The sequence below is a fragment of the Vanessa cardui genome, chromosome Z (assembly GCF_905220365.1).
Source record: "Vanessa cardui chromosome Z, ilVanCard2.1, whole genome shotgun sequence".
In the NCBI taxonomy this organism is placed as follows: Eukaryota; Metazoa; Arthropoda; class Insecta; order Lepidoptera; family Nymphalidae; genus Vanessa; species Vanessa cardui.
Window position 1 is genome coordinate 9,242,637 of NC_061154.1, and position 15,473 is coordinate 9,258,109.

The following is a 15,473-nucleotide window of genomic DNA, read 5'->3' on the forward strand; positions in this document are numbered from 1 at the left end:
GGATGTATTTAAAAGTTACCGTGATTGGCTAATCTTTTCTCTACCTTTAAAGACATATAAAAAAACTTAAAATACAATAGTACGTGGAAAATGATACATTTAACAGACAGACAGCTTTTTTTTCAGTCTCACTACAAATAGCGTAACCAACCACTCATCAGATATTCTACCGCCAAACAACAGTATTTAGTATTGTTGTGTTTCCGTCTGAAGGATGAGTGAGCCAGTATAACTACAGGCACAAGGGACATAACATCTTAGTCCTCAAGGTTGGTGGCATTGTCTATGGGTGCTGGTGACCATCAGGTGGCCCATATGCTCGTCCGCCAACCTATCACATAACAAAAAAAAACGTTACACGCTTATTTGTGACTGAAGTATTACCTTTATCGCGTCTAAAGAAGTTTTACTTCAAAAAGAACAAATTCGAGAACATTCTAATTCAACACTCGTGGTGGATTAAACTCGGAATCCTTATAAGCTGCAATCACTCCAGGGGATATTTAAGCGTGCTACTTCAGTTCAAACTACACGACTTAGTACGAGATGTAACTCGATTCATGGTTTTATGTAATTTACATGCGTCCTGCAATTATCCTTAGTATGATTATTTATCGATTCAGGATACTTTTGTAGGCATTATGCCTGGAAAAAAGTAAAATTTAATGTTACATGATATTTTAAAACAATATTGTACATATATTATTGAGTCAATCAGTGGCGGATTTACAATTTTTGCCGCCTCAACTGATTTTTGAAAATCTTTACGTTAGTTATTTCATATTAACTACGTTTATTCTGTAAATTGAAAGTTTATGATTTTTGTTCCATCGTCTTCATTACATCGGCTTTTTCCCATTATTAGTATGACTGTGACTAGATGATATTGCTGTTAGTTAATGGATTATTTTTGAAAGCGCTATGAAGTGACGAGTATACGGATGACCGACGTAATATGTATACATATAATTATAAGTCTTTTTTCTGTAAATAAAAAAATATTTGGCTAAATTTGCTGCCCCTCTAAATCTGCCGCCCTAGGCTATTATACTACTTAGCCTATTGGTAAATCCGCTAGTGGAATCAATCGACCGTAGCCCGTAATAATGTCTTGTTACTCGGCTTAGGTTTTTGTTACTGGTATGGTATTAGTTCATTTATTATTATGACGATTAATAATTTATGAAAATAACAATAATAATAATAATAATAATAATAATGAAAATAACAATACGTTTATTTAATTAAAATAATTTTCTTACTTGTCTATAATAGAGCTGCGATCAGTTTGAATTAGGCATAAATGATTCATACAATATCGCGTGAGAAAATACTCGTTAAGTGTCAAAAAATATTCAACACGTAAAAAGACTATAAACCTCAAGAAAGGAATAAAAATAATAAAAAAAAAACAATAATAATATAATGTTGAAACAATCGGATTAAAAGTTTTCGCGTGAAACAATAAAAAAAGAAACAATCTTATCTTTTTTTAATATTAGGAAGGCCTTTTTTGTTAATTTGTTTAAAGGTTTAATCTTTTCCTTTCTACCGTTAAACAGCTAAAACTCACTGACTATTTAATATCAGAAAAACATACATAATAAACTTAAATAATATAAATTAAAAGTTATAATTATTTATATTATTACTATTTACGTCTATTATAATAAAATTACACAGACAATCTTTACTTTGCCGTTTCATAAATTCTTAGCAAAAAATAGATGGGTAAAGAAGACACGCTGTTTAATACAATTGATTATTACTTGTCGACATTCAGGCAGGATATATAACATACATATATAATTGTATTTAACTAACATGATTTATGTTTAAATATTGAAAAAGAGTAATTCTGAAGTTTCTTGTCGGTTCTTCTCGATATAATCTACATTCGGAACTGGTTGTACTGGTTGGAGATTAGCCGGAACAAACAGACAGACAGATAGACAGATAGATAGCCAGACAGACCGACAAAAATTTTAAAAAATGTGGTTTTGATATATGTACCGTGTATAGATATCTGTATACGTATTTAATAAAAAGAGCTATTTTAATATTACAAACAGACACACCAATTTTATTATATGTCTAGATAGTTTAAAAAAAAAACTTTTTATTAACTCGTTGCAAATGAAAGCTGGTTTCGTGTTCATGGTAACATTGCTGAATGAACACCATTGTTATGGGAACTGACAGGATTTTTTCCGACTATGTTAATTTTACGCTCTGCAATCTTTTACTTTCATATCATTATTAATAATTGGATGAAACACCGTCACATAATTTTATATAAGTGCATTATTTTATATAAGATCAAAATCTTATGTAATTATAGATTCTAGAAGAACCAGCAAGAAATTCAGTAGTTACTCTTTTCCATAATTTTAATTGCTATGTCAGTAAAGTAAAACTTAATTTTTATATATCCTGCCAAGTAATCTAATATATACTAAAAAACAAATCTATAATATAATTTACTTATATTGGAGATCCCACAAGATCTATTGATTGATTGATTTTATATATGACATATCATGTTTTTCATTGAATAAAATCCTAATTTTGACGTAGATTTTTTATTACTAATATAAAAATCTAGATTAACTCGGCATTTTTGTTGCTATAAATTTTAAAGTAACGCCTCTATTCAATCGTCTCCTGAATACCGGAATATTTACATAAAAGTTCGTCAAAAATCATATAATATTTGAAGCAAAACCCTTTGCTGTAGTTTTATATCTTCTCAAAAAAATTTACTTTATAAATATTAACGAAAATGTAAATTCTAATCCTACAACAAAATAATACTTACACTAAGCAAACAATTCATTCCGTACAAAAAATAACCCTTAACATTTTGTCCGCAAATCGTTAAACGAGTCGCCAAATGGCTGGAGTGTTTTGTTTCCATTTTGAAAATAAACTCATTTCATATGCCAAACAGAAATCCTCTGTAATTGATTATGCTATTAGTAATTTATTATCTGTAACCGACATTTTGTGGTATTACTAAATAAGTACACTGCTTAAGAGATTAAACGTGTATACATAACAGCTATATACTTTCATCCCTAATTTCACAATCTTGGGTGATAAATTATTAGGGACGATTTAACAGGTGCTTTTTTCCTTCTATAAATAAAAGATAATTATATTTATAACATTCAAAATTGACTCATTTCTCTACCAATACCCATCTTACGTTTATTGCTTTGCTCATTAAAAATACCAAGTCCTCACTTAGCTGAAGGAGGATAAATATATTAATTATATTTATTATGTATGTATATATAATATAAGGAACATATTGTGAGGAAGGCCTTGAGAATGGATGTGGATGGATATAGATGTAGAGAACGACCAAGAAAACGATGGATGGATTGTGTGAAAGACGATATGGTTAGAAATAATGTTACTTGTGAGAAGACGTCTGACAGAGAAGTATGGAAGGAGAAGACATGCTGCGTCGACCTCAAATAAAATTGGGATAAGGGCAGGAGGATGATGATGATGATGATATAATAATATAAGTATTTAGTATCATCGTAGTGCTTTTAGTCTTTTTGAGTCAAGATGGCCCAGTGGCTAGAACGCGTGCATCTTAACCGATGATCGCGGGTTCCAACCCAGGCAAGCACCGCTGATTCATGTGCTTAATTTTTCTTTATAATTCATCTCGTGCTCAGCAGAGAAGGAAAACATCGTGAGGAAACCTGCATGTGACAAATTTCATAGAAATTCTGCCACATGTGTATTCTACCAACCCGCATTGGAACAGCGTGGTAGAATATGTTCCAAACCTTCTCCTCAAAGGGAGAGGAGGCCTTTAGCCCAGCAGTGGGAATTTACAGGCTGTTGTTGTTGTAGTGCTTTTTAATTCAAGCCGATATTGCAGTATTATCAAATAATGTCCTTCCTTATGTACTGTAGAGGTTATGTCAGTTTCAGCTTAGTTGCGAACATATTCCTGAACGCCTGTGTTTCGTGCGGTAGTTTTCAACAATAAAAAACTTGATTCTGGATCGTATCAGAATTTATAAGATAATGAGTTCAACTCGATACAAAATAGTTTAAGAAGAAGGTTATGAAAAAGAAGGTTCTAGTTTTTAGTTTATTACACGACATTTTAAAGAGTATTGAATAGTTTAATTGTTAATCTTCTGACTAACAGATCGATTATATAAAAAATAAAGTGCTATTTCATACCTGTTACTTATTTTTAAACTGCTATTTAGTTATTCGAGTTTGGTACTTACGTAAATTTTTTTCGAAAATGAAGGTAAGTAAAACATTCATAAAAAGATCTTAAAATGAAAACGGGCAGTAGATTTTTTTATGTTTTCTAATCAAGCCGAAGGTGCTTCTAAATAAATTTGCGTACGCTGATTAAATCATAAAAATACATCCAATTAATTTGCATCTGTATCACATTTCTATAAAAAAACCTCTAAAATATCTGCGACATAATATGTACGATATTTGAAATCGAACTCATATGTGATATGTTAACATTTAAAAAAATGCTCTCAATATAAACGATATCTTTTTTTTAGTTCTATATACTTTTTGTCAAGAAAAGCTGAAACACATTTAAAAAGACCCAAAGACCAGCAACTACATGGAATCAACGAAAGCAAGTACACAATAATTCTAAAATACCTCTTCCATAAATACTACATGAAATGAAATATTATAACATAATCTTATCTATAAGTCTTAACTAGAATTTATTGCATGTAGATTTTTAAACACAATAATTACCCTTTACAATAATTTGACTACGTTGTCGTGTGGTGTTTACAGAGGTTTTCATGGCCACTCCGACGTCTCTGGTTCGATTCCCGGCCGAGTCGATGTAGATTATCATTAGTTTTCTATGTTGTCTCGGGTCTGGGTGTTTGTGGTACTCGTTACTTCTGATTTTTCATAACACAAGTGCTTTAGCTACTTACATTGGGATCAGAGTAATGTATTTGATGTTGTCTCATATTTTTATATTTATATTACCCAGCTACACGGAGACTTTCTAATTCCTAAAAGTAAGTTAAGTTTTTGATATATACGTGATAAAAATTGAGCCTTATTCATTACTGCCTGCCTTATAATAACCCTTACGCTGTATTGATAGCACTCTATTTTCTTTAAGGAGTTTTACAAAATCAATTTTCGTACGCCTCCGTTTAATTGATTTTAAATTACTAGTATCAAAAGTAATTTCAAATTGTTCTTGAATCCAGACATTACGCTATCAATATTGGAAACTAATATGTTATATTCCTTGTGTGCACTTGTCACAATACAGAAATAAAATACATACTAAATATTTCTGGGTATGTACACCGACTTGCACAAAATCCTAACTAGGAAAGTGTTAAGTTTTAGTGTAGTGCTAATATAAGAATAACATTTCGTCAATTTTTAATTCCCCTTTTTTCCCATACCTTAAAACATTACAGTCACGAATAGCAATCACGATTTTCATTGTTTATATCAAAATTAAAATGTTTTAGCTAGTTACCACTTCTCTTCAAATTCTAATAATAATTAATGAGAAAAACTAAGTCTTCTAATAATATATAGTGAAGTAATAACAATGAAATTTGCTTACAAATATCTACTGTAACAAAATGATTTGTGACGAAAATAGTAATAAAAATAATATGTTTGTAGTATCAGTGAATACTTGGAACTCTGTTCTATTTATTTTTGGCATATTTAGAAGTAAGTATACAATATATTGCAACTAATCGCTTCCTTTTATCAGTTTAAACCAACTTATTGCGGATATTTTTGACTTAGCCATTTCGTAAATTTAAATCGTTTATAAAAAATACATTGGTAAAAAAGGCATATTATTCGATACAAGATTTTGTAGATGATAAAAAAGCTTGGCATTAATACCTGTTGACTTCCAGGCAGGATACATAAAATACATATATTAATGTATTTAACTAATAAGATTGTATTTTTTAAATTTTGATAAAGAGTAACTACTGAGTTTCTTGCCAGTTCCTCTCGGTAGAATCTACTCTCCGAACCGGTGGTAGTTTCACTTAATTGTTAAATGACGATTCAAAAGTGATTGTAAAAGTCCACCAGTTTTGTTTTTGTTATAATAGTTATCGCACGCGGATTTTTTTACATAAAAAGCCTTCCCTGGATTTCGAGCTTGCTTCGTAATAAATTCAATCAATTTATCTTGGTTTACATTTATGATATTAGTATAAATATCAGCACGGTTTACATGCAAAATTTAATCTAAATATTTTCTTATATGTTCCTTATTTACGCTTGGAAAATTACACAACGCCCTAATGCTCAGTACCCGCAATAGTATATCACCTGTTATTAATGTAGCATTCTACATGTGCACTGAGACATACTATGCATACTATGTCTAGCTAGTTACACGCCTGAGGACTACCTATCTTTATACATATAATAAAATTGGAGTATCCGTTTGTTAATTTAAAATAATTACCTTTTTATAAAATGCATTTGTATGTACACAAAGTACAATTACCAGAATATATTTTTTTATAATTTTTGTCTATTTACCCAATCTCTGGATCGGCTGTAACGTATTTGACGCAGTTTTCACTTGCAGATCTTACTTAGACATTACACTTATTTTTAGTCACGCTGCAATATTCAATCCCTTAAGGGCTAAATGAAAAGTAGCCTGTTTCCAGAATTCGAACTATCTCTACCGATTCAGTGGTCTTAGAATAAAGAGGTTATAGGAATAGTTACTTTTGGCCATTTCAGTAATAGTATTCATATAGATATACTGGTAACAACATTTAATTTTAGTAGTGATTGTTGGTAACATACTAAGCTAGTTAGGTAGTACCGTAAGTATAGCTGAGATTTAATATAAGTGGCTGGAATTAACCATTTACCATTTGCTCGTTTGCCTCGTGTGTACTGATCCTAAGACATATATTAATTCTTGATATGAAAACTTATCTCTTATCGATAGCACTCGGTACGTTGTAATCTAATAAAATACGCGTTAAAAAAGTAATATTCATATTCTCATATTGTTACGCGATCCTGACTGAGCTGTGTTCAATTAAAATAATGATAATAGTAATGTACTTTTTCTTTCGTTGAAAATAAGAATTAAAAACTTTAATACTCCACACTCAAATCCGGTCGATGATTTATAAAGGAACCTTTTCTCGACACGGCATGTTTTCCTTACACTATTTTCATTTTCCGCAGAGCATGTGATGAATTACAAGCAGAAATTAAACGCATGGATAAATCAGGGGTTTTTTTTCCCCGAGTTCTAATAATACGCGGTCAAACCCACGTTTACACGTAACATACGGTGTATTAGATAATCATTGATATTGAATATAAAGTTCAACAATAAATATCTTTTGTTTATGTAGTAACGAAACGTAATTCAGTAACAGGACACATGCCAAGTGAGTCGTAGTCGTTTTAACTACAACATATCCGTTTCTGTAATACGAGATCGTTTGGAGTAAACGTAAGTGAAACAGGAAGTCAAACAGACGCGTAGGGATCCTCTTGGTGAGTAACATGTGGCTTTGTCCGTGATTGCCTTTACTTGATATCAAAGTGACACGCCAGTAGCACTCACCTTGATGGTATGATCATATGTCAAAGGAATTTAAATCATCTTCAATTCGATATAATATAATTTTCACCTATGATCGAACTTAGAAGCCCCACAAAGAAGCTAAAAAAGTGCCCGTTATTATAAAATAATTTCATAACCAAATATTAATTTTAATTCTAAATATTTTATGGAACACGTCTATCTTCCAAGACAGTGAATATAAATCGTCACAAAAAACTACTGAACCATTTAAGTATTAACAATTACTCATCCCGTTTCGTCTGTGAAGGAAAATAAATGTAGGGACACAATATTCTTCATCTTGATCGGGGATTGAAAGACATAAAATGTAATGAATACACATAATATATCTAAAACCGCAGTAGAACAAGGTGACGAATTAAGCTCTACCTGATTCTTTCGCTTAAGGAAAATCCGATCTTATCCTGAATAGAAACAAGGTTCAATTTAACTTGATTAAAATTTTAATATTACGGAGAATTGTAAAAAATAATTATTTAAATTTAGCAGTGAATGAAAATATGATAGACTTTGAATCAATTTTCAGAACATTGCATTCGATTTTACATTTATTCGAACCACTTGGAATCGCGTGAACTATTTTTATGTTTTATTTAAATTATGTGTAACAAAGTAGCTTTGTGTATCTGTGTATATCATCGCTTTCTTTCTCTAATTTCTTTAGGTTATTCATAATGTTTTCAGTAATTAAAAAAGCAATGAAAAGGAAGATGTATATATATGATATGTACGTATATATTTTTTTTAATTTTGAGCAATATGACGTAACTATGGCTGATTATTAATCAAAAATCTTTTTTGTACGCTGATATGGTTTAGGCTAGCTATTAAGATATATAAAAAAATATAGTGAAAAGTCGTTTTAAAAAGGTCCATAGAAAAGTCTGCGTTTGTATGTTTCTTTACTTAACTCACTTTTTAAAAGATATAGCTTACTTACAAACCCATTTTCTCAATTTTAATCATTATTGGGATAAAGATTTGAATAAAGATTAAAATCGATTTTTACGGCACTTTATTCTTGTCGAAGTGGATTGAGTAATAACTTTAAAATATAATACTCTTTCAAAACTATCTTCCACATTTGAATCTATAAGCCCTGAATAAATTATATCTATCTTTCACACTATGACTTAGACTCATTTTATACGATACATATTTTTCATTTGTCATACATAGATATGCATAAAAAAATTAAATAATTCACTTCGCTCAAATTTTCTTCATTGATTAATTGTAGCCGTGTGAAATCGGGGCGAATCGCTAATTATAAATATACGAAATTGTTACTTGAAGAGAAACATAGCTTTAATATAGAATTCCAATATCAAATATTACCTAATAGGATTCCAAGGATATTTCAATGATATTTCGAGAACTATGTACGATCGTTATTCAATAGGTATTTGTTCAGAGAAACATTGAACTGAAACATACACTTCCCTGAAACATCAAATTGGAAAACCCAAAATAAAGCCTTCAGAAATCGAATCAAAATATTTAATATAAAAAAACTGATACTCTCACCATCGGATTGGTTTAAATTTAAACATTGTAAATAATACATATTTGTATCTGATTACAAACACTTATATGCTATATAGTTATATTTCAAATTTTATAAAGAAATGTAAATCTCATAAATAAAAATAAAATAGCAAATTTTTTTATGACAACCGTAGTAAGGTCAACATAAACATAAACTAAGTTGATCGCGGAGTATTAAAAATATATGTATTGGCCTTAAGCACAAACAAAATAAAGAAAAGTGTTCGATAATCAAAAATATTTAAGCTGAAAGTTGAATATTATAAAAACAAGGCACACATAACAAAGTTATATTTTCGTGTAATGAAAGGCCCTGGCACCACTTTACCTAAATACAAAAACTCCGTCGAAGCGCGCACTCCCTATTGTAGGGCGAGATTAAATTTTAAACATTAATCATAACTTGACATTGCTTACGTTACAATTCGTGTAAACAAATATTTTTCCGTCCATTAGTATAATATGCATTTCGTATTACTATATCAATTATATGAATGCAGATTAAAACAGTTATAAGTATTTATTAATTAGAAGGTTTTGTTAAGGATTATAAATGTTATTTTACACGTAGCTTTTGAAATGAAATGTATTGAAATGTTACGCGATCTCGTAAACACGAACGTCTATTTTTTGTTTGGGATAAAAGTATCAGCTACCACGCGAAGTTTATTAAAATCCGCCCAGTTTTTCGCTCTGCTTCATGCTCAATAATAGAACAACTGCGAACATTTTTGAACGAATTCAATTTATTTTTATCATATATTTTAGATGTGGCAGAATTTCTATGAAATTATACACATGCAGGTTTCCTCACGTTCTTTTCCTTCACCGCCGAGCACGAGATGAATTATAAATACAAATTAGGCACATGAATATTCAGTGGTGCATGGGTCAAACCCGCAATCATCGGTTAAGATGCACGCGTTCTAACCACTGGATTATCTTGGCTCGGCGTGTGTATTCCACCAACCCGCATATATATATGGAACAGCGTGGGGGAATTTGTTCCAAACCTGGAGGCCTTAGCCCAGCAGCGGGAAATTTACTAGCTATTGTTGTTGTATATATTTTAGATAGCTAAGAAATAATTTAACGCATAAATGACGTTCATATATAGCGACTAGTGCAAATGTTATATCATTTTCGAGATATAATTTTATTTTTCTTGTTATATTTCCTAAGTGTTTCGCTAACGCGATTCGGTTTAAAGTCGAACTTGTACTGGCCTAAGAGCCATTGAAATTCCTCGACCGGCAAACGGTACGGAAGTTATATAAGAGACCAAGTGGTGTTTCGCGCGACCGATTGTAGGTACGAAATGCACTCGACATTTGCGGCTAGAAAACTAACATTTTTTTTATTCTTTTCATTTATTGATATTGTTCGGTGGTTTTGAAGTAACCAATATTTTATATAGAACATTTGTACATGAAAAACTTGGTTTTAGACAAGAGAATGAAAGAGTAAAAGCAAACGATCAATAATGCTTTTTAAATTCCATTCTTATATTTTAAATGCGAAAGTAACTGTATGTCTGTCTGTTTCGCTTTCACGCCTAACTAACTGTATCGATTTAAATGAAAAATGTTACTCAAATACTCTATAGCCCGAGACAGGACATAGGCTCCTTTTTAATTGAAAAATAGGATTGGATAGGGGATAAAATGTTGTATGAAAGTATTGTCATTCTTAGAAATAGAAGCATAAAACATATTTTAGGCTGTTGATCTCTGACACTTTAAAAATTTCATATCATGACACCCACTGAGGAGTGTTTTCATATTCTACGAGAGCAAAGCCGTATGACAGCTAGTAATTTATAAATATTAAAATATGAATGAATCATTTAGACGACAAAAAGCGTGGATTCCTTATTTCTTTAATTTTAGTTAATGTATCTGCTTTGTGGCTGAGTTTATTGACAGTTCTTCTCCATATAGTCCATATTCCCAACCGCTGGAAGCATTACACGTAATATAATCCTGTAAAATTAATATTAGAATGTGTTCGTAAAGTCGTACTGAAATATTTTGTATATCGATATGCCATAAAATGTAAACTATAATCTGTTCACTGTTTGTGAAATAGAGGAATATTGAAACTGTGAATTGTACTGAAGTATGAATGTATTCAGCGAACGCAGACACCTAAATACCAGAATTAGTATGGTAATTCGAATGTACCATTAACGAGCTATTCTTTCTCTAACAATAGCATCATAAATTGTGCCACCGATTAACCCGTGACCTGTATTGTGGTTAATAGAAAACTCTTAATCCGTCCCCTGGCTGTAACTCGCCACCTTCTACTTTTATTTGCTTTATTGGACTAGCTGATTTTTCTACTCTCGATCCTAGAACGCTTCGTTTGTTTTTCTTGTATAGTACATTAATAATAAAATACCTGGTCGCAAAAAACATAATCTAAAGGTATTCGAGAGTGTTTCCCAAAAAAAAATAAAAACTTATTATAGACGTGAGAAAGAACTGTAGGTTAACTCCTACGCCATTAAAGCACTTATACCACCAAACATATGTACATACAACGTTAATCTTATCTATTTACCGGCTCAATCAAACTGCTAGTTGTTATATGTAATGATTCAAATGTCTAGTGATAAAGAAAATAATTGTCTTGGGTACACAGACAGAAGTTACACACAATTCTATAAGAGTTTTTTATTAAATCATGAATAATAATAAAAAAAATAAAAGTGCTTTAATTTAACATTCACTTAATGGAAAACGGCGAAGAAAGAATCTAAGAAACTCAATTTGCGAAGAATGCGAAGAATTTATGTCTTTATTACCTGGATAATGGTCTTCATAAAAGAATAAAAGAGAGAATCGATAGAAGGTAACAGAAATCATTGTCTTTCCTTAATTTAGATGAGCCTTGTTTACTTAGAAAAGAATATTCTGTGCAATTATAGTATTTTTAAAAACCTTTTAATATAAGATAAATCTGAACATAACTTTTTTTTATAAAGTAATATTTTCCGCACGCAGCTTCGCTGACGCATAAGGGAAGCACATGTTGTTATCCCTTTCTGTTGTCGTTACCATTGTATAAAAAATTAAATGATTCGGTAATTAAAACCTGTAATTGTAACAAACACACACACACACTAAAGTGGTGACCACTTACCATCAGGTGTACCATTTTCCAGTCCGCTTGTCATTTCATAAAAGAAATAACTACAACAACCCTTAAGAAACTCGATTCAGTTCAAATCTAAGGCAGTTGGCTTCGTTTATTACTTCGCACAAAAAAAGGAATAATTAGTCTTTTAAATTGACTGCAACGTCAAAAGGCTTTAATTTGTAACGGTACTTAACATATTTTTTTCTTCACTTTTGCGCGACCTCGATCTCTCTCTCCCAGTATTTAAACTGCCGCTTTTCATTCGAACTTTTATTCCTTTAAGCCTAAATTACACCAGTTATGTTCGAAGTGTAATTTACACGTTCAATTGTAAGAGTTAAACTTTGGACGAGCTGTGAGTTATTTTGTGATTTGATAAAATTCAAATAACACAACAGTATTTTACTATGTTTATTTAATGCTAACTAAATAAACTATTCAATCGTTTGAATTTAAAAAGGAAAATGCAACATTAATATTGTCGATATTCGCCATGAAAGCTATATCATTCCGAAATTTCATTCCTTTTAACCGAAGAGTGTGGATTGAATCTTGTGCCGGCATATAATATAATACGTAATTTATCTTATACATGGTGGTCAAGGATTTTTTCGCGTGGATGCCGACTTATGATGAAAATTTGCCACACGTCAAACTAACAAATCGCACTATAGGAAGGGTGGCTTACTCTTCAAAAGAAATGTAGACCTCATGTCAGAATATTCGATCTAAAAAGTTTTCAAACATACCGCGCTTGTAGCTAAGACTTACATTAAGGTTTATTAAAAAGTGTCGAATCAATTCACTGAAGACCCTAATGGAATAATCTCCGATCTCTAATTAAAAGAGTACACTAAAATTCCATTTCGTTTCATATTTCTATTTCACTTGTACTCACACACACACACACAATATTCTGTTGTAATATTTATTAAAAGAAAAATTAAATACTTATCAAAGTTCATTGACTCTCGCTCTAAGCGAGCATTCTCATCTTTCAATAGAACCTCGCAGGTAGTGAAACCGTTCAAAAACTTCAACCACAACAATATTAAAGCTGCAGTAATGCTCATACATAATTCCCGTTTCATAACAAAATAAATGATACGTATAAAACAGAATTCGCATAATAACAGAGCTCGTTATTTATATTGATAATAAATAAGACTTAATATTTTTTAATTAAAAAAGAGTTTGCATAAAAAGGAGTTTTAATAAACTACTAAAAGTAGTTTTTTTGTGGACTAAAAATACATGTGGATAGCGATATCATTTCTTTGCTGACGCTTTTGTCCAGTATTGGGAACCTAATGTAACCAATGTATATAAATATAAGTAAATATATTATTTACTCTTTTATAAGTAACTTTGCGTCAGTTTCATTCATGTTTAATTTTGTTTCCAACTCTCTGTGTAGTCTGGATAATAGAATAAGAATAAAAGTTTGTAATTACGTTATCTAACTTTGTAAATGCAAAAAGAAAGAATCCTTAGCAGCACCTAGAACTGAACCTAGATTCTTCTTCTTATTTCGTTTTCGTAGAAACAAAATCTTCATAAAACATTGCCGACCGCTATATGCCGCCAATACTTCTATAAGTAAAAAAAAGTAGTAAAGTAACAGCCTGTATTTTACCCACTGCTGGGCTAAGGCCTCCTCATCCATTAAGGAGAGGGTTTAGAACATATTACACGCTGTTCCAATACGGGTTGGTATGAAATGGATGTATGAAATCAATACTTCTATAAAATCAATAAAAACTGAAAAGAAGATAAAATGTTCCACTTGTTAATTTTAGAACAATACATAAATTTATCAAGTAGCATTGTACTTCAATAGATTGATAAATTGTTAATATAATTATTGAATTCGTAATAATGTAAGTTATATTAAAAAGGTTAAGAGTTCTTACAATTTCTCTCCTACAATAAAAACATTTCAGCGTACAAGAGAGCTAGAATTGTAGCCCTACGGCACTTAGGAAATAGGGTTCGCAAGTAGATTTACTTTTGTAGCTTAGAGACGATCGAATGTGAAGTGTGGCCGTGAATACATCTTGAATATTATTCAATAACAAGTGTTGACCTTTGTCTAGATTAACCTTATAACCGTAAAACCTTATGTCGCTACTTTATAAAAAATATTATATTAAATTTGTTCATTATTAGTATGATTAATTCCATGGTAGCGTCACTATATATAGTTTGTTAAATAACGACTCCAAAGGCTTCTTGAATAAAGTATATTTTGGTTTTGAATGACATTTGAAAATTAATTACCTTTCTTGGTTGATCACTGTTATATCATAAACATATTATCTCCGTGAAAACATTGCTACGTTGTTACTTAGTAAACATATCTTAGGTGATGAATTGACCTATAATTATAACTACTACTTTAATATCAAATGCTACAATGCAGTAAGAATTAAAAATATTTTTATATTCCTAATTATAATATAAATTAAGTCTGTATAAATCTTTTCTATCATATTACAGATTATTCTAACCATAGTAGAATATTATAAGGATGGCTTTAATCAGAGTCAACTTTCTGACGTAAAATATTGTCTAAAAGTGGAAAAACAAGTAAAAGTATTCTTCTTTTCAGGTCAACCACCGAGAAGGATGATTAAGTTACCCAATTTTTTAGTTGGAGGTAAGTTGAAAATCATTTTTTACATTTCCTATATTTAAATTACACTTTCATTGTGAAGTTCTCGAGAAAATCATAATCATATTACCTCAAACATGGACTCGCGTTTCACTAGCTGGTTGTGGTGGCAAGTTTGTGCAAGTCCATCAAGGCAGGTATAGACCCAACATCATATATTCTATTATTGTTGTTTGAAGGACGACCGAGCCAGTAAAACTAGAAACACAAGGAACATAACATCTTGGTTCCAAAGGTGACTGCTTATTCCAAATATTACTGGTTGTTCTGTACATATAATAAAATTGGAGTATCTGTTTATAATACTAAAATAACCGCTTTATACTAACCGCATATGTCTTTTACAATACTTGTCTGCCTGCTTGTCCCGGCTAAACTCTGATACAGCTCGACGGATTTTAACGGATCTTTCACTGGCGGATAACTGGTGTAATAAGAAGTAACTTAGGCTACTCTTATTTAAGA

General features: G+C 31.0%; 1 protein-coding gene across 2 annotated transcripts in view; it reads left to right on the top strand.

Moving 5' to 3' along the window:
- Positions 1-15,473, top strand: part of LOC124543240 (dipeptidase 1-like) — an 84,617-nt gene that overhangs the window by 31,225 nt on the left and 37,919 nt on the right. Inside the window, exon 2 of one of the 2 annotated variants that reach the window (XM_047121383.1) lies at positions 14,946-14,993. The exons of the other annotated variant lie outside the window; for it this stretch is intronic. Coding sequence (XP_046977339.1) covers positions 14,946-14,993 — 48 coding nt within the window. The remainder of the gene's footprint in view (positions 1-14,945; positions 14,994-15,473) is intronic. 2 annotated transcript variants of the gene reach the window in all.